Source organism: Lytechinus pictus, chromosome 12, assembly GCF_037042905.1.
Source record: "Lytechinus pictus isolate F3 Inbred chromosome 12, Lp3.0, whole genome shotgun sequence".
NCBI classification, from domain to species: domain Eukaryota; kingdom Metazoa; phylum Echinodermata; class Echinoidea; order Temnopleuroida; family Toxopneustidae; genus Lytechinus; species Lytechinus pictus.
In genome coordinates, this window is record NC_087256.1 from 9,284,930 (window position 1) to 9,306,236 (window position 21,307).

Genomic DNA, 21,307 nt, shown 5'->3' on the forward strand with positions numbered 1-21,307 from the left:
ATTGTGTGGGCTATATGGGATGGTGACTGCACGTCACACAAGATGCCGGCTGGTTAGCTGTGTTGGCCGGCCGGCATGTCTCCGGTGGTGACGATGTACCTGTGTGAAATTCCCTGCATTGAGAAGCTGTCAGGGTGATGATATTTTACTGGATGCCAATCAAGTGAAGAGAGGATGGCACTGGTTAGGGGCTGGTGGTGTATGCATAGGCATTTCATTTCATGTTGCATTCATTCCTCAGAAAGGGGCACACACACACACAGCCGGCCATGCCATGCATGTATGTATGTATGAGTACAGACACACACTCAGGCACACACTATTCATCCTGTAGTCCCTATCCTACTTTTTTCCTCCTCTCCTTCTCTGTCTTTCCCTTTAATTCATCTCTTCCTCCAGCTTTCCTTCTCTACCACTGACACCATCCTCAATATCTCTTACCCTTTCTTCCCACTTCCCTCTCTCTTCCTTTTCCCCTCTCTACTCCCTCTTTCTCCCCCTATTTCTCCCCCTCTATCTCCCTTTCTTTTCTATTTCTCATCCTCTCTCTCCTGTATTGAGCCCGCAAGTGTCTCTTTAGGATACCGCACATCAGTGACACACTATGACTATGTGAATATATAAATCTGAATTGGGGATAGTGGTTTTTCTGAAATAGACTTCCCAGGTTCCTAATCCACATGAACATGTTGATGTGTAGGTACATGATATTCATAATGCAGACAACTTTGCCCTGGGGTTATGCAATCTGATTAACACGATGTGATGTAGAATGTGTTAATGTTTTTTTTATGTAGCTGATGCATGCAACACCAATTTATAGACTTTGAACATTCATGACCTACATGTACTGCAGTGTGGTCAGACCTGCATGTACAGTGGACCCCCACTCTAAATGGGACAGCTACATGTCAATAATACACCATCCATTAGCTTTCAGGATAATACTAAATGGTAGATTTTTTTCTATAGATCCACCCAACCTCCCTTGGATTGAAGCATATACAATCAAGATGCACTGTGACCACAAAACCATAAACTTCAAAATACATGTAGAATGTTTGTATATTCATCTGTGGTTTCTTATTAAGAAACCTCAAAGCATATTGACAATTTAAAAGAAAATGTATTTTTGTTTGAATTGATACAGGTTGTATGTTACAACACACACAACTGTAGGTCCTTTACTGTATACATGTAGTTCTTCATATTTGTATTGACAAAGCTAGAGAACATTGTTTTTCTTTCTTTATTAAGTTAACTTTCTTCTGTGTTGTAAAAATGTTAGCTGATGATTCATTTTGTGTGCTTTTTCTCAAAATATATGCAGATTAACTGTATTACCATACTGTCATTTTAGTCATTGTGTATATTTTTTTTATATATCTTACTCTGGTACTTTGCAATGCTTCATTTTATTGATTGATCAAAGATTCATTTTTAATTAGAGAGAGAAGCTCCTGTTGTGCTGGACACTGAAATGACATAATTAGCTTTTAACCTACTTTTGTATTTCCTTTGTACTCTATATTATGTATTATTACCGGTACACTCCATTTATGTCGGCATCAATTGACACCGAGCTATTGATTGACCTGATGAAAAGCCATCTCTTCAATTTTAAGTGAAGAAACATGTGTAAAAAACAACATCCCTTCACACATGCATTTCTATTTTGATTTGTGTCTTTTCCCATGTGCAGTTGAACTGGCCATGATAATGGATCGGCTGTACGGCGGGGTATGCTACGCCGGTATTGACACCGACCCGGAGCTGAAGTACCCCAAAGGAGCAGGTCGCGTGGCCTTCGCCAGCCAGCAGAGTTACATTGCCGCCATCAGTGCTCGTTTTGTGCAGCTTCAGCATGGCGACATTGACAAGAGGGTGAGTGATATGTTTATGCATTTGGCTAATCGTAGACATGTGTTTCTTTGACATGGGTGGGGGGATGTATGGGAGATGAGCAGCTTGTACATGTAGGTAGCTCTATGGTTTAAATTCAGCTTTCAATATGCAAGGACACACAGGTACTTCGGGGTATAGGCAGTTACGCACCAAACTGCACTCATACATACTGTTGTTAATACGGTTTATTTTAAGCCAACTACCAAGATCAAAATACATTTTAGTTGTACAAACTAGGGCACATTTCAGATCTTTTATTCAAAGTGATACAAGAAATGATGCATATTTCAAATTAGCCAATCGAATGTCAATTACTTGTCGATCAGTTATTTATTTTTTAGAATTTTCTTTTTTTAATTAAATGATTGGATGCTGAAAATCATACTGCATATAAATATGTCTCATTTCTCTCTTTTTTTCAGGGGGTGGGGGTCTTATTTTTTATGGGAATATTCTGGGGTGGCTAAATATAAATAAATTTGTTTTGTTTATGAAACCAAGGTTTATTCATGTTTGATGTTCTAGTTTTTCTGGTATCATGAAATGAATACGTGTTTTTTTTTTCATTCAATTTGATGAATTGACAGAATATTCACCTCTTGTCAACAAACTGGTCATGGCAAAATGATGTAACTCAACACAAGTATATATATGCATTCAGTAAAAGTGAAATTGATAGAGTGTAGAGTGAAGAAAAGTTTTGCCCACACACTGCCAAAATTGAATTACACCCACTCACTCTGCTCCATAACTTAGCCATTATATTTGATGGAGCTCACCACCGAGAGCTGTTGATATAGCAACCTTTATTAAACGTACATGTATAACAATGAGAGCTTGCTTCATGGCAAAATGACTGTTCTTTGGTTGCTATGGTTTCTTCACTCGCTTTCATTAGTTATTGAATGATTATTGTGCTGCATGAAAAGCATCATGATGTTTTTTCTTCAGAATTTTACATTATGAAGGAAAAAGAAAAAAAACCCTGACCTTGAAATAGGATTTTGATTTCAATTCTCTGTAGATTATAACATACCCATATGTAGTTAATTTGATACTACCCTTTCCAATTTTTATTAGATTTTATATTCATTGCATGCGGTTCATGCATTATCTGGTAGTTACACAATGTACATGTATATTTCACTCAGCAGTTAAAGATAAATACCAGTTGTGGGAACGATGAACAGAATCCGATGAAATTATCACCAAAGTGTTTGTATGTTTAAATAAAAAATGTGCCAAATAGCTCTGGAAGAAAATGCGTAATTGCTGAGAAATGAGCAAAATAAGCGCGGAATTCCATTAAGTGTCGGGTATTTATTGAAGCAATATTAATACACTGTCCCACAATATGCTTTTCTGTGTTAGTGTTGAACAGAATTATTGATTTTAGCTAAGATTTCATGATTTTACAAAGATAAGTTTACATATAGTACCAGATCTATATGTAGATGTATGAAAATATTTTGACAATTAACCTTGATTTAAAAGACTTTCTCATAAAATAATTGTTTGCTGCAACTATTGTCGTTTACCTTTAACGATGGGAATATGAATTAAGTACATGTGTATATTGATGTTCAGACAGGGACATACATGTATTGATGCTTACATTGACACTTAAAATGCTTCAGCTGACATATGAAGATCACAAAGCTGCCTCCCATATTGCTCTTGAATGCTAGAGTATGTACCAAAGTAATAACCAGCCCTCTTTCTCATGTTGCTTATTGAAGCCTTGTACGTTACATGCGGGATTACATGCTCACATTGCATTGCCTGAGTGCAAAGGCTAAATATAGGACACAGATGCATTAGAGTGAATGCTAAGTGCAATGAAAATCCCATGGTCTACGTCACAAGTGCGTGAGTAGTCATCTACCAGAGACGAGTGGGAGTAAAAGAGATAGACTACCATATGGCTGCATGCATACAACTCACATAGACAGTAAAAAAAATCAATCCTTCTTTTTAAAATGGAATGGGGGGGGGGGGGTGGGTACTTCAATAATGGACAGAAGATTTTATTTCAGTAAATGTTGCTGTACATGGACAGCATTAACCAGGGGACTGGTAGTGCCAACAGTTCTCTGATTTTACTATAAGGTGGATCTTACTGTTTCAGTATGATAGGAGGATTTATGTCTGTGCTGCCATTTTGGGAAAATTATTTTGTTCGATAATTTATTCCTATCTCTATTCTCTAAGGTTCTATAGGGCCTATATGATCATATAGGTCTTATAAATTCTACCTGTCCCATAAGATTTATTATAATTCTTATTGCAGCAAAACACTTGTGTATTAAAATATTGATGAGGCCTAAATGAAGATAAATATATATATCAATCCTTAAATGATAACCTTAAATTAATATTCTGTCAAATTCTTCCTGTTTTCATCCATATAGGTTGAGGTAAAGCCATACGTGCTTGATGATCAGATGTGTGATGAATGCCAGGGCACCCGGTGCGGGGGAAAGTTTGCGCCTTTCTTCTGCGCCAACGTGACCTGCCTACAATACTACTGTGAGTTCTGCTGGGCCACCATCCACTCTCGTCCAGGCAGGGAGTTCCATAAGCCGCTAGTCAAGGAAGGGGGAGATAGACCACGCTCGTTCCCTTTCCGTTGGTAGACAGACCCCGACCCCTTCCCCTCGCCCCCATCCCAGCCTGAGAGCATCCTTATGGGCGAGGGAGTGTTCACATCTACTGCAGATTACGTGATAAAAGGATGATGATATGAATGGATCCGACAGACCTTTTAAAGTCAAGTGTAGTTCCATGTGGTAGACTAGTTCAGATGAATCTTGTCTGCCATCTTTTGTTTTTCGGTTTAAATCAACAAAAAATAGTGTTTTTGATGAGGCATTTGTGTGATGTGATTTTCAGTTACCTTATTTTCCCCCTTTTTTTTTCTTCAATTTTTGATTGACTTAAATTTTTGGACAGTGATACAACTAGTGTGGCATAATTGACGTAGTGCCCCTACGGTATTGATGTTGATGTTTTGTGGTGTGTTTGTTCTTTCAACTTTACCATAGCCAGGTATATGATTCCTCCTAACATGTCACACCAATCTCGTGTATTTTGCTGATGAAATTATTATGTGAAATACCTTGTGAAGAAGAAATATTGCTCAAATGAGCTATCAAGAGAAGTCAAGGTTTTTGTTTTCTCCATTATTTAATTTCCCTTTTATATAGGAATGGATTCTTGCCATATTTGTGCAAAGGAGACATCTAATATATGACAGATTTTATTTTTTCAATAAAGAAGTTGCACACATTCTTTTTTTTACGTGGACCTTATGGAGCATTGGGCAGTTTTCAAAGTTTTTCTTAGACTTAAAGAGCAAAGAAAAAATAAAGCATTCTTTGCTTTCAAAAAACTAATTCATTTGAGACCAGGAATGATCTGTATTTCCTGAATCAAAATAGATTGAACGTTAATGCCAAAGCTTCTATTTAAATATTATTTCAGTGCAATTTGTGTAATCACAGTACACACCAGAACAGAGAGAATGCCATTTTCATTATTTTCGTATTTTATGTATTCTTTATATATATATATTTCAAAAATTATTTTGGAAAAAAAGTTTATAAAACAGTCGCTGGTTCAGTGATTAAAAAAATATTAAAGAGGAGATGAAGTGATTAGAAATATGCTTATTGTGTCAGGGATTGATGAATTTTGTTTTGGAAATGGGATGGTGTGTCGGTAATCACATTGATTTGTTGAGAGTACGTTAGATAGGAGAAAAAAAGTGAGTATTTGTGTGCACAGTATATTCTATATCAGATTGAAAAGGTATATATTCACTGTAGAATCTAATCATTCTCTCATACACTGCTGCTCATACACATCTTTGTTATATTCATGTATTAATGTGTCCGTGTGTGTATGTATAGTCAACATATTATCAACATTCTTCGGAAGAAAAAAACACAGAGTATTTCCAGAGAGGGAGCTATAATGAGTGGTGATTTCTTTCAAAGGGACCTGATCTTAGTGGCATAGTGGTTAGATAGATTATCTTGTAACCTTTCAGAGTATTTTTCGAATTCACAAGTTATTTAGTCCATTGTGCAATGTTTTTCTTTATTTTTTGTTACAGCATACATTAGAATACAGATAAATTGAGAAAAGATTTGCTGCATCGAAAACAAGATGAAATGATCTCTGAAATACAGAAAGCAAAGTGGTTATTAGAAATAAAAAAAACAGAAGTATGAAAAAGAAGAAGAAAATATAGCAAAAGTGACTGAATATTGTCCTTTCCTAATATTTATCTTATCAATATTTGATGCTCATCGCCAAGATGATAAGTCATAATAGCGCTGTCATTTACATTACTAAAGTAATTGATATACATGTACTGCATGAAGTGAAACAAATGATATGGGAGCCATGTAGATTTCAATGTTCTGTCAATGTGTGACGAAAGCAAAGATATTAACAAGGTAATTGTTTGGTATGTGTTTTTGGAGTGTTTCTACATGTAATTGTTCTTAGGCATAATAATAAATAAAACAGGTGAAGTGTATGTGTACAGGTACGTGTTCACTGTGTGTTGTACATGATAGCACCCTTCCCTGTAATATGTGTGAGTAATTGCAGGAAAGTATAATCAAACAGTTCAAAATGTGACACAATATCACTTCATATATTTGTGACAAACTTGTAGATTGGTGGAATGAACGTTGGGCATTGTTAGTGAACATTTATGCGATATTCCCTCAATATCTTTACCACTGTAACTTGTATTCACGTCTTTGTGAATGATTTTCTTGGTTTTACAGTCAAAATCAAGGTTTAGTATTTATCAGCTGTGAGACAAATATTTATTTACAAAAGAGGGCATACATGTGTCTCAGTATGGGGTTGTCTCTGCCCGATATTAATGTAGAATATTGGACATGCATTATTGAATTTAATAATACAAATTTGATTTTCTATGTGATTACAGCTTTGACATTTCATTGCAATAGATTTGTCAATTGTTACTTTTGTGTGATTTGCAGATATTGCAGCCTTTTATTTTTTCTAGTTATTGTATTTAATGCCACGTTTTGGCGACAGATTGCAAATGAATAGATGTCATTTTGAAGTTTTTGTAGAACAATATTTTTATTGAATTTATGTGATAATTGTATGTGTGCATGAGTGTTTGAATGTAGTGAGGAGAAAAATAAAAAAATACTTTCAGCTTTTGCTTTTTATATAAATATTTCTTAGCATATATTCTCATGGAACAAATGTATTTCATATATATGTTTGAATCTATACCTATTTTTCTTGGTACAGTATTTTAGTATCCGTTTACAATTGCTACAATATATTTGTCTCTCTTAACTTTTATACAGAACCAGTAATTTCTTAATAATTTAGACTATAACATTTGGTACACATTTTGCAAATGCTTTAGTATTACATTTTTGAAGAAAAAATCCTTTCACACTGAAATTTATATATATGCATGTATTTTGATTATTTATATAACATTATCGATTTGCAAAGTGAAGTGATTCAGAGTTTGTAATTTTTTATTTTTCTTTAATGGTATAAAAAAAATTAAAAAGAAAAAAAAAACCTTTGAGAACATTTTCACATTGCCCGTTTTCCAGAGTGTGTATTAAACTTTTTATTATTGGATAGTTTGTTCATATAAAGACAGAGTTAATATATATGGTTTCAGAAGTTGTAATCAATTTTCTGCATTTTTCTAGCAAAGTGTTATTAAACTGCTTACTTTGTGAATCTTTTCTACCTTCTTGTGTGTTTTTGAACAATTTTTGCCAATGTTTTCATATAGGGTTGTACACTAAGCGGGTAGTAGTGTATGTATGGAGTAGTTATTACATGTCTTTATTATATATCTGGTGCTACACTGTACAATGTAGTATGTGATTTGTGTGAGCGTATAGAGGTCAGATGTTCATATAATTCATGTGTGTATGTTGCATTCTGAATGGTTTTGTTTCATTTTTTTTTCTTTCAGTGCAATATAAGATGAATCAATAATTTTTCTACAATCTATTTTTAAGTTATTGCCTTTAGCCCTGATGATTTTGATATGAACTTTCTTTTCATCCATACTAATTTGATTTTTTTTTAATGGGGGATCATTTAGCAGTTGGTCTTTTGGGAAGCTAAAAAAAAATACCACATGAACTTTTCTTGATACTTCTTAATCTATTGAATCAAATTTATTATTTCTGTATGGTTAAAACTAAGAATTTACTTTGTAATTGTGTTAACTGGACATGAGATATTCATGACTTTTAAAACAGTAATTTGCCTATCAATGTGATACAAAGGTATTTTGAAACCTAACATTTTGTAATCAAACAGTGTTTGCTTTTTTTGCCATAATGACTATTGCAGAGTTCAGCATAGCTCTTCCATTTTGTTACAATTTTGCATAACAAGATATTTTCACTTTAGCTTTTATATGAAGGATATCTTTGCTAGCTTTTTACAGTTTTCATCATTTTAAAGATGATCTTTTGCATACAAGTGTTCTGAATGCATTTTTTTTTTATTGTTAAAGATTTTATTTACTGAATGTAAATAAGTAAAACATGTCATGTGTCTCATTTTATTCTTTCTCATTGTCATTCTCTAAGTTCTGTTTTCTCTCCCTCATACAGTATTTTTTTTCATTAAAGAACTGGGGCAGTTGTCATGTTATATCCCTGTTGAATGTGCATCCCTTCTATGGGATGAAAACCAGGTATGAGCTATTCGATAGCTGTGTGTATTGATGAATCTACTGGAAGGACAGTACAAAATTAATGAAGGAAATTGTTATTTCAGCAGCCATTCACTTTAAGTTTAGTAACACTCATCTTTCTATATAACCACCTTGTCAGTTTGAATCAAATATGGATAAATTCATAGTGCTGTGCATTAAAAATTGCAATAAATCCATAAAGCCTACTTGACCTCAATTGCATCCTTCTTCATCTTCAATTTATTAATATCAATGGGGAATTTTTTTCATTGGGTCATCTGGCAATGTTAGGTTTGTTTATGATGGATTCAAATAATTTAGTCAGAATTTTGATTGCAGCTTAGCTTTTTTTCTAAACTGTATCTTTTGGCGTAAACAGAATTTAGGAAAAAGTTGAGGGTTTCATTGATTTTGACTCATCCAAATTCATGATGATAAGTTATTATTTAGTTTGAGTTTGTTTTGCTCTGATATTTTTGCTTGGTTTCATTGTTGGTAAATTGGCATTTTGTTTTAATTGTGATGAAATATTGAATAGTTATTATCTTAAAAAACATGATTGAGTGATGATTTTGGGCAGTAGAGATATTGAACAAGTGTGATTTTTAAGCTTCAAATTTCCTACCAAAAAGAAAAAAAAAATGATTTGAATCATTGAAAATTTTCGTAGTTTTTGTAGTGTGATTATGCTATTACATGACAGTTGTTTGTTGCTTGGTTTTTTACATTTCTTTCCTTTCTGTTTTTCATTAGAGCTTGACAGCCTCTTTGCCTGTTTTTCTTGGGCAGCATTTTATACAACTCTTAGTAGCTATATTGATATATTTTTCATAGAACTTTTGTCACATTTATTATTCTTATTACTATATATATAGTACAGTGTATACATCTTTTGAATGAAGTGTTTGTATTTTTCCAGTGGAGCATGATTTGAATGCATTTTTTTTCCTCTCTAGGTAGAGTATTTGAAATAAAAAAAAAGAAAATTGAGAATTATTTTTGAACTCGCTTTACAACATTCCTATTCTAATATGTAAAGATCCGAGGCACTCTTTTCTGTGCAGTTTAGTTGTGTATTTTTTCACAGTTTTATTACGTATTTATATCAATGTTCAAGGTACGAACTTGGGGAATGGTAACCTCACTTAATATGTTATCCTCATGTAAGACTTGAAGTGCAAATGCAGTCCCATGTAATAGTTTACTATAAAAAAGAGATTGATGTTTATGGTATTATACAAGCATATTACAGGACCACAAGCTTTCAAGCAGCATATTGATGTGTATGTAACTGCTGCTAGCACAAGACAAATGACAAATCCAATTATCCATTGTAAGCAATATATTCCAAATTGTTATGATAACCACATTGCTGTATGTTTATACAATATAACTTCTGACGGTTGTCTACAGCAAGAAAGCTATGTGTTTATAACAAAATATAAGCAAGTTGTGTGGATGATAGTGTTTTTAATATAAACTTCAGTGCACTTATGAAAGCACATCAATGGAAAAGAAAAATTCAAACAGATCCTGCCTTGTGTCTGCAATCATACCACTAAACCGATTCCAAACTAAGATAGTGTTGCCCTTTGTGTGGTCATGTGGTCAGTTTGGTATCGGCCGGTCACTATGACTGTACAGCTGCAGGTATCCAGTGCATAACTTTTTAAAATAATTTATTATTTTTGTGTGACAGTTTTGAGTTGATAAGAGAGATAGAAAGCTTGTTTCAATACATTACCTGCTTTGCATTTGAAGTCTTGAACCATTATCGAGTGGAAAACATCATTTTAGGTGACGCCCTGTTCTGACGTGACGGTTGCGTTCCATACACAAGTTGAGCATTGTTTTCGTTTGCTTTGAAACTTGATGTGATAAACCTCAAATAAATGTTGAACGCTAATCTTTTGGATTTGTCATTATTGCATTTTCTGGATTACGTTTGAGAGATACAGAGATGAGCAGCTAGATGATGGGGATAGAGGAAGAGAAAGAGAGAGAGAGAGGGGGCGAGAGCGAAGGAGAAGGTGAGAAACAAACGGAAATAAATGGGAGGGTGGGGTGCGCCGGAGGGGCGGGGCAGAAAGGGGTCTTTGGGTTAGAGGGAGCCATCAGATTAACATTCCTCGAATCACTTAATTTCTTGGTCTTCCTGATAGAAAAGATAAACATGTTGGCCCGTATTCTGAATTCTGGTTTAATTTAAACTCTGGTTTTAAGTTGTGGTTTAACTATGGAAAGCCAGTTGTTACATAAATCTATAACAGTAGAGGTTCAATGTATCAGCTCATTTGACTCCCAAAACATTATTAACTGCCTGTGCAGGATAAGTATGACAGTTGTCTTCACCATTAAAGAATTAGTAGAGCACAGTAAAAATGAGAAGCATTCGCTGTAGACAAAATTTTGAAACGTTTGGCTTCCCATAATTTTAGCACAGAGTTAGACCATGGTCTAAGTTAAACCCGACTTCAGAATATGGGCCGTTGAGTTTGAAAAATGCGCAAAGTCCACAGATGATAAAATAATTTGATTGGCAGCTCATTTTTGTCAACCTTTAAATGCAATTACACCCTCAATATCTAGAATATTTCATTTGCCTGTCTAAATATTTGTGTGTTTTGATTTCCAAAGCACAAATTCAAACAGCTGTCGACATTCTCTAGTTTTTCTTTCTCTCTCCCCCTCTCCCTTACTCTCTCTTCCTCTCTCCTTGTCCTCTTTGTTTCTTCATGGACGGCAGGAAATTGGAAATGGCAATTGTGAATTTTGTAGGGCGGTGAATAAATCGCTCATTGCCCCGCTTTCTGTAAAACGCTAATCTTTGTAAAATGTTTTTTTATTATTTTTTTAGAACAACCAAGTCTCTCTCTCTCTCTCTTGGTTAAGGAATAAGTACTCACTTCGCCATGAATTCGAACCCTGTCGCATCTTTCCAATTTTTCCTCTTACGACAAGGTTTTTTTTCCTCAACTGTGCTTGACTTTCCAAATGCAAGAGATAAATACAATCAAATAAAATATTGTACATCATGAGTCATCTATTTACTCGACTGCGGTGTGAAACGAAAAACAACTTCATCTTCACTTCAGCATTATAATTTTCAGCCTTACACAAGCCTCCATTTCAGTCGGGTTTATAAACGAGATGACTTTGACTTTTTTTTTTACAGTAGACCGATTTCAGTATCTCAAATCAGAGTGTAAACATAGTTAAGATCAAATGAAATTACATTTGTCTGCAAGTGGAGCCCCCTGCATTTTTTTATTATTTAATTTGGTTAATACAAAGTCGTTCTATATTGTATTGGTTTGCAGTGGCGTAATAAGCTAAAAATGTTGAAGGGGGGGGGGGGGGGCACACCACAGCGTATGTGGGGAAATTTCTAAATAGTTTCGAGTCAACGAAAATATTTTTCCTTTTTTGAAGGAAAGTCTATTTTTATAACAGATTTCACAATAACATTCAATAGTAAATTTCAATAATATCAAATTTCACCTTTTTTTCTTTACTTTTCTTTCCTTTTCCCATCGCGGAACACTTAGGCCCAGATTCTGTACGCAAGTGTGGGTGTGCTACTATTTTCATCGAATTTCCTTGAATATGTCGTAGGTCCCAGGACATGTCCACCCCAACAAAAAGTTGATTTGAATAAAAAGAAATAACAATCCAAAAAGCATATAACACTGAAAAATTCATCAAAATTGGCTGTAAAATAAAAAAAGAACAATCATATGCACATACTGATCGTTATGCAAGAGAGGAGACTGATGACATCACCCACTCACTATTTCTTTTGTATATTATCATAAGAAATAAAAAACTATTCTAATTTTCTCTTCATTGTCATAGTGAAACAACGATTAATTCCTCCCTGAACGTGTGGAATTGGCATTGTTTAATACTATATGGTTCAGTCAAGTTGGTCATTATTGTCAAATATGTAAAAAAAAAAAAAATGATAATGTATAATTCAGACAATAAAAAAATAAAATAAAATAGTGAGTGAAGGACATCATCGACTGTCTCATTTGCATGTCACTGAATTGTGGATATCACTGTTTTGTGAAAAATAAGCGAAACTTTAAAATGTCATAACTTTCTTGTTTTATATCCGATTTTGATGAAATTTTCAGCGTTATGCTAGTTGATTTTTTTCTATATATTGCAAATAAACATTTTTCTGAGGTCAACTTGACCTTTAAAATGCCTAATCTGTTAAAATATTAATAATAATGAGCTCTGTTGCCTCGTGTTCTTTTACTCGTTTTGCCACAAAAACCCACATTGCTTTACCTGTATCAATGTACGATATTCATATTTTCCCTTCAATTTCATCTTTATTTTTCACCCAGGAATAACATAGTAATCATAACCCAATAGTCGAGATCATTATGAGTAGTCGTTATAACCGAAAGATATGCAAGTTTTATGTGAGGAATATGCAGAAAGCAGCAACATAAAAAAGGTGTCATCTGCATAGAACCCATCTGTTGCATGGCCAAGGTAAATATTTATTCAATAATTCTAAATTAATTCTAACCTTCGTACTTAATTCTGTTTTGTTTTAATCGTTGATTAGGATATGACGTTTACCTGGAAATCTGTTTTTTTTCTTCTTCAAAATAAGGGGGGGGGTGACACAGAAATCGATATCATGATTATAATTGAAAAATAACTTTCCCTCGCTTGTTATAATTGAGAATTTATCCAGAGGGCAAACTATATCCACTCGAGAAAGGATTTATTAACCTTTAACTTATATAAATGTACCCTAATAGTCTATAAAGTATTGGCGAAAATGCTCTTGTTTACGAAGAAAGAAATTAAGAATCTAAATCTCCAAACAAAATCCTACGCAGTTAATCTACATTATTATGCATTAGAAAAATGAATATATACATTTCCTATGCGTTATTTCACAAGGTCTCATTTCTGGCGCAACAGATTTATAGAAATAATTGAGTACAGATGGGGAGGGGGGTGGGCGGGGGTTGACGGTCATGGACCCCCCCAATAAACCGAAGAATGTAGAGTGCAATAATACCATATTTCTTTATATGTTCCTGAAATACAGGATGATTTTAAAAGACTTTGGGCAACGGATTTAAGAATTTACGAAGAGATAGACATGACAGAGAAGGAGGTATTGTACAGCAACGAAACTTAACTGTCGTTCCAAAGAAAAAAGTATACATCAGAGAGAGAGAGAGAGAAATTATTGCTGTATTTTTAAACACGTCAAACACAAAATGTATCAATGATTCAGTTTAAGTGCCTCATTTGAATACAAAATCAATCATGATGGCTCAACAAGAGATATCGTATGTCCTCGATTATAGCTAGGAGACTGTAATGGATGGGGTAACATCAAATTCATTTCCTTTCAACCATATTTTTTTTTATCTTCGAAGCCGCCAGCAAAAAATATGTCAGGCATGCGCTTGTCTGAAATTGGAGATTGGCAGAATAAAACAGGTCCCTGCCATATTGCAGTTTTAAAGGTCACTCACAAAAGGAAATAATTATATATCATTTTTCGCTGATAATGATCTGGCGATCAATAAGCAATTAGGTTTATTTCAGCGGGCATGCATTATCACGAGTTCGTAATATTTCTTGCAATATGTATATATTTTTCTTAAATTTTGGAAATTAAGACAGAGGGGTATGGTTTGGAAATGATTAGAAAATGCATATTCCTTTCCTGTATATGGCACTGTTTGCCTCTAACATTAGACCCTCTACTGTATATGAATAGAAACAATAGAACAAAAAGCTTCCCATATCAAACATGCTCGGGTGGATTATGGGAATTAAAATCATCCAATTTTACTTGGAATTAAAATTTTCTATTTGTAATCCCAGTTTAGCATTTTGTGTATATGGAGCAATTATATTGTCAAGCCGATTGTGTTGATATTATGATATCTGAAAGATTAATGGTTATAATTGGGCCATTATTCATCCAGAAGTGTAAAATCGTTAGGTTCCTGTCAGAATATTATTGTATCTTTGAATTATTGCCTCGATCTCATTTTAACATAATTGTGATGGTACTATTTAAGAGGAAGTGAGGAGAAGGAGAAAAAGGGTCAAAATGGGGGGAGAGAATGAGGTGGACAAGCAGAAAGGGATGGGAAGGAAAGAGGAACAGGGAAAGGGGAGGGGATGAGGGGGGGGGGGGGGTTTAGAAAGATCAATCATGATAAGAGAAATTATTTTGTGAATAATGATAAATAATTAATAGATAATTATAGTGGTGGTGGCGACGGGGGTGGTGATGGTGGTGGTGATGATGATGATGGTGGTGATGATGGTGGTGGTGATGATGATGATGGTGGTGATGATGATGGTGGTGGTGATGATGATGGTGGTGGTGATGATGGTGGTGGTGATGATGGTGGTGATGATGGTGGTGGTGATGATGATGGTGGTGATGATGATGGTGGTGGTGGTGGTGATGATGATGGTGGTGGTGATGATGGGGGTGATGATGGTGGTGGTGATGATGATGGTGGTGGTGATGATGGTGGTGATGATGGTGGTGGTGGTGGTGATGATGGTGGTGATGATGATGGTGGTGATGATGATGGTGGTGGTGGTGATGATGGTGGTGGTGATGATGATGATGGTGGTGATGATGATGGTGGTGGTGATGATGATGGTGGTGGTGATGATGGTGGTGGTGATGATGGTGGTGGTGATGATGGTGGTGATGATGGTGGTGGTGATGATGATGGTGGTGATGATGATGGTGGTGGTGGTGATGATGATGGTGGTGGTGATGATGGGGGTGATGATGGTGGTGGTGATGATGATGGTGGTGGTGATGATGGTGGTGATGATGGTGGTGGTGATGATGATAGTGGTGATGATGATGGTGGTGATGATGATGGTGGTGGTGATGATGGTGGTGGTGATGATGATAGTGGTGATGATGATGGTGGTGATGATGATGGTGGTGGTGATGATGGTGGTGGTGATGATGATGGTGGTGGTGATGATGATGGTGGTGATGGTGGTGGTGATGATGATGGTGGTGGTGATGATGGTGGTGATGATGGTGGTGGTGATGATGATAGTGGTGATGATGATGGTGGTGGTGATGATGGTGGTGGTGATGATGATGGTGGTGATGATGATGGTGGTGGTGATGATGGTGGTGGTGGTGATGATGGTGGTGATGATGATGGTGGTGATGATGATGTGAAGATGATGGTGATAACATTACAAAGATGGAAAGAATGCTATCTGTTTAAGAAGAAGAAGGGGGAGGAGGAGGAGGGGGACACAAGGCTTAGCATTATTTTCGCAGAAATCAACATCCATCGAAAGTATATTAATAAAGAAATGATGAAGTAATAGGAAAATTATGTGGAAGGGAGAAATCAAGATAATTTAGGAGGATCTGTTATTAAAAATTCTGAAAAACTGTTTTCAGTATGAGATAATAGAGAAAATAATTGAAATAAATGTAAAGGATGAGCAGAAGAGCTTAGTTTGTGAATGGTTTGTCACAGAGAGTCGTTTGATTTTTTAATCATATGCCTCGATATACTATTATAATGATATCATAATTAACATGATAAAGGCTGTATGAGGTTCGTGATCCATTTTCAAATGATGTATTTATAAAGTTCGATCGATTGTACACTCAATGCAATTCAGCGTGAAGAAGATGACCTATCAATGGCACCATTTTGTCTCATGATGGGGTTTTCGTTTATGGCACACCCACCCACACCCGACAAAACCGCTTGAAACCGATCAAATCTGTTATACTGACATATCGGTAGGGTTGTTACCGATTGGAGTGGGGTTCGCGTATGTGTGACTGAGCTTCAGGATCGATATCGAAGACAGTGAAAATCAAATCGAGCATATCCCAAAGCAATGGAAGATATATGTTTATATATGTGTTTTGTTTTATTTAATTTGTTTGTTGAAAGAAGAATGATGTTGATTGAGAAAATAGGAAGGAAATTACGACCGTTTGTTGGCTGATAAACTAATGATAGATTGGAAGTCAAGTGAATAGGAGAGGCCTCCAAATAACTTTGATATGATACAGGCCAGTGATGATTTTGTTTTCGGTACACCCCAAAAAAAAATTTCTAGGGATCAAATAAAAAAATAACAATCGTAAAGTGAGCTCTGCGATAAAGGGATAATAATTGAATAAAATTAATACTCAAATGGTTAATGAGTCTTTACATGGTTCATTAGTTGAAATCTTTAAACAAAATCTGATGTATGAAGGGGCCGCGCCAATATATTATCACAGTTAATGTTGGTATGATGTAATTGGTTTATTTTTCAAAATATGAATGCAGGTATTTCAAAAAACAAAACCATTTTCTTCTTTACTCTTTTTCCATGTTTTCATCATTCAAAAACTCAAGAGGATGCCCCTCGTGTACGTTGCTTGGTTTTATGATCATGATGACTTATTCATCCTAGTGGCATAGTGATCCGAAATGTTTTAAAGGTCTGGAAACTTTTGGTTAATAGAACGGGCACAATTTCTAAATAAAAGGAAACAGCGAGCGCCCCCTAAAATAACAATTAAGTGTAATTATTAATAGAGTTATATATAGTGATTTATTTAAAAGAGGATTAAAAACCAATCATAATTATAAAATGGAGTGGTTTAACCTATAAGATAATTTTGTCGGGCCCAATTCCCATTCAACCAAGTCAAGTCGTTGAACCATACGGTTGTTAAGATTGATAGCAATGAAAATGTTGGTAAAAAAAAATCAGGCCATATTTCATTTCAATTTAACGGGTAATTGGATATGCGTAGGCCATTAATTTCCCTAATTCTTAATGGATTCGATATCCGAAAGACAACTGCAATAACCGATAAATAGATAATCATTCATAACCTATCAATCATTTTGTTTATACAAATATATGTTGTCTAGCAAGTTAGTAATCAACACCTGCAAAATATATTCAGATTCGAAAATTAGGAATCTGATTAATCTTGAAACAAAATCAGAGGTTATTTAAAGAACAAGAGTGGAAGATCAGGAAAAAGATTTTTTTTTCAATTTCAATAAAGAAAATTCTTATCAATATTCTTTTGTCATAAATGCACTTCCAAAGTATCCATCCATGCTGTATATAGTCAGGGGCGGCGGGGGTGGCAAGTGCCCCCCCCCCCCCCAAAAAAAAAAAAAAAATCCCCGTAGGAAAAAACGCCCTTTTTCAAAATGAAATCTGCCCTTTTTCAAGATGAAATACCCTTTTTTTAATACACTTTAGGTTAGAAAATCACAAAATTTTTGGCTCGCATAAAAAATTATTTAGTAAGAGGCTCACCCTGTTCATACAAAAATGCTAAGAATGTCCAGTTTTCAGGTTGGAATGCCACACATTTTTGGCTCGTGTTTTGTGCTCGCACCAATTATTGTTTATTAAGGTAGTCATTCTGTTCCTGGTTAAATAAAATGCCTAGAATTCTGGTTAGATTATCACAATTATTTTTCAGCTCGCTCTTCGCGCCCGCATTATTCGATCGGTGAGATATGTAGCCCGTATCCTATTTATTAGTCACTAAATACAGTCTTTAAAATGTTCCTTTTCTTGTAAGTATATTAAAAATTTCAGCTCGCGCTTTGCGCTCGCGTTAATTCTTTAGTTAGATTCACATTTTTTTTAATGATTACAAAACTGCTCGGAATGTTTACTTTTCATGTCTTATTTCATGATATTTCCAAAAGTTTGAGCTCGTGATTTGCGCTCGCAACACGGCTCCTAAGGATGCCCTTTTAACAGTAATTAGGTCTATAATGGACCCAAAAGCAAGTATTACAACTTCAGATTTAATTTTTTTCTAAACCGCTCTCTCGTTACGCTCGCTTGCGAAAAATAAAACTTAAATTAAAATCTTATCAATCAGAAATCACTTTTAAAAATTCTACCCAGCTTAATTACTACAGAACACACAACTTCTTCACACAGATGATAATCTCATGGTGAAAATATCTGTTTGCACCAAAATGCCCCTTTTAGCATATAAGTGCCCCTTTTTTGGCTTTGCCCCCCAAACGAAAATAAGTTCCGCCGCCCCTGATATAGTACGTGCTCACTATCCGCTTAAACTCCTTGGATGAACGCGAATCAGTTCGTTCAATCATTTCTTTCAACCTGAGGTGAAGTATTGCAATTCAATACTACTTATCAATAATTTAAAGCTACTTTCAAATTGCTCGAAGTCATTCCCGATCGAGTACAGCTATACATTCATTATAATATTTATATCTTTCAGATTGATTTAGCTACAGTATATCCATGATAATTCCTGGAAGGCATTTGAGTTATACTTAAACAAATATCTTGAAAATATGATGTTCTTAAAATCTTTTAGTTAATTTTAGATTGCAGAAGCACATTAAGATTTTATAGAAAATGGTTTGAAAATTGTACAAAAATACTGACAAATGAAAAAGAGGGTTTGGCTAAATGCAATAAAAAAAACCATAAAGAGAATGGTCACAATTTTTAGGACTTGTCACATACGTCATGGCATACACATTAAACAGTCATTACTATTATTGGTACAAACTAAAACATCAATGAAATTTGTATATCTTATAAACTGCTCTGTTTCTTAAAAAAAACCGAGATGTTTGCACGTCGTTGCAAGTATATTTGATATCCCAAAGAGTTCATGGGCTATTCAGGACGCAGCAAAATGCAATTATATCTCGATAATAATATTTCCAAAGTGCTAACTATGCCGTAGAGATTATCAAGATATAAGATTTATATCAAATTCATTGTGGTAAATAGTCGAGTACTTCGGTGATTAGCGTTTGGCAATTATGGGGTATTATTTTTTTTCTCTTTGTATATTGACGCAATTATTTAAAAATCCCTATAATGATATTTGTATCCTTATTAAAAACACCCTTCTATCACCATACATTGCACATTCTAAAAACAGTTTATCTAATATTGGGTAAAATGGGAACATGTATGCTTGCTGGGTAAAATGGTACCAAATACTTTCTAAAGTTTACGCAATGTTGCGTTGAAATTTACCCTTTTAACTTGCATTTTGCCCAATATGGGTAAAAAATCAACAGCAAACATGCTTGTTCCCTTTTTACCCAATATTGGATAAATGTTTTCTCAATGTCACCCTTCCCCTTTCATTCTCCCCTTCTATATCTCCCTCAATTTATTTATATTTCCATCATATCCATCTTCCTTTCCACTCAGACTCATCCTCTTCTTTTTCCGAATTTTTTGTTTAGATTTTGGGTATTTTTAACAATTATTGTGAGTGCAAATCGTGAGCCGAAATTTTTGATAAACTATTATAAAAAAGGGGATTTTGAAGTAGTTTGTTATAGAGTCTAGATTTTATTTGATAAAAACTTCAATTCATATACATAATAAAATACATATAACAAATGAAAAATCTCATCTCTTTCATAGGCGGATCCAGGGGGGCCAAGGGGCCCGCCCCCCTATTGGCGGAGCCCAAAAAAGGGGGATAGAAAGAAAAAAGAAGAAGGGGAAAGTGAAAAAGAATTTCCTGCCAACTAAATCGCTTTATGGGAAATGTGTTTAAATTTTGAAATATATTTCAAAATTTAAGCACATTTTCCCTAAGCGATTTTGAAAATTCACAAGTATAAAATAAATGCTCATAGTACGTTTCGATTGAAATATAATGAAATGAAATGATGTTGAAGGAACTCAATTTCTCTCTCTATCTTCCCATTCTCCTCTTTCTGTCTTTTCGATTTCTCGATTTTCCGTCTTTCTGTCCTACAACATTCTTCTCTGTTCGCATTTTATCACACGTCCTTCACATTCACATTTTCTTTCTTTTCGATCGAACGAAATATAATGAGCTAAACTGAATCACTCTTTCTCTCTTTTCATCCATATTTCTGCCATTGTCTCACGATATATATCTACCTCTATCTATCTATCTATCTATTTATCTATCTATCTATCTATCTATCTATCTATCTATCTATCTATCTATCTATCTATCTATCTATCTATCTATCTATATCTATCTATCTATCTATCTATCTATCTATCTATCTATCTATCTATCTATCTATCTATCTATCTATCTATCTATCTATCTATCTATCTATCTATCTTTTTTTTAGTCATCCCCCACCTTCACCCCCATCAGGCCCTCTCTTATTTATTATCGCCAATCACTAATGACTTGTGAATGACATCGAATATGTCGGTATGGGGCTGGTGATGAAGTTGCGCCTTATATACCTTGGTCACATTTGCTCTACGGCGGCCGTACGGCGAGTCGAAAACAGCCGCTTTAACTTTTTGTTTTGTCCAACTACATAGGTGGTTTGAATTAAAATTAATAAAACGGCTGTTGTCGACTCGCCGTACGGCCGCCGAAGAGCAAATGTGACCAAGATATTATGGACCATGCGGATAGTGGGCAGAAAACAAAAAAAATGATAATCACAATCATGATAAATAGTCAATGGTTGGCTTATAGGGCCCCCATTTCATTTCAATACATTAAATATTGACAGTTACTTATTAATGGAATTCTGTTGTAAACAGGGCCACAGCTCAGGAAAACGAGAAGACCCTTTCCGAGAATTGGACATCAATCATTAGGGATCCCCATATACATATATTGAAAAAGAA

The 21,307-nt window shown here is 34.8% G+C and overlaps 1 protein-coding gene across 1 annotated transcript; it reads left to right on the top strand.

Annotated features, from left to right (window-relative positions):
• The first annotated feature begins 1,704 nt into the window (after window positions 1–1,704).
• Window positions 1,705–7,471, top strand: LOC135156111 (cytoplasmic polyadenylation element-binding protein 2-like). Its single transcript, XM_064107337.1, has 2 exons — window positions 1,705–1,884; window positions 4,317–7,471. The coding sequence occupies exons 1-2, from the start codon at window positions 1,714–1,716 to the stop codon at window positions 4,539–4,541; spliced, it is 396 nt and encodes a 131-aa protein (XP_063963407.1). The 5' UTR covers window positions 1,705–1,713; the 3' UTR covers window positions 4,542–7,471.
• Window positions 7,472–21,307: the final 13,836 nt, after the last annotated feature.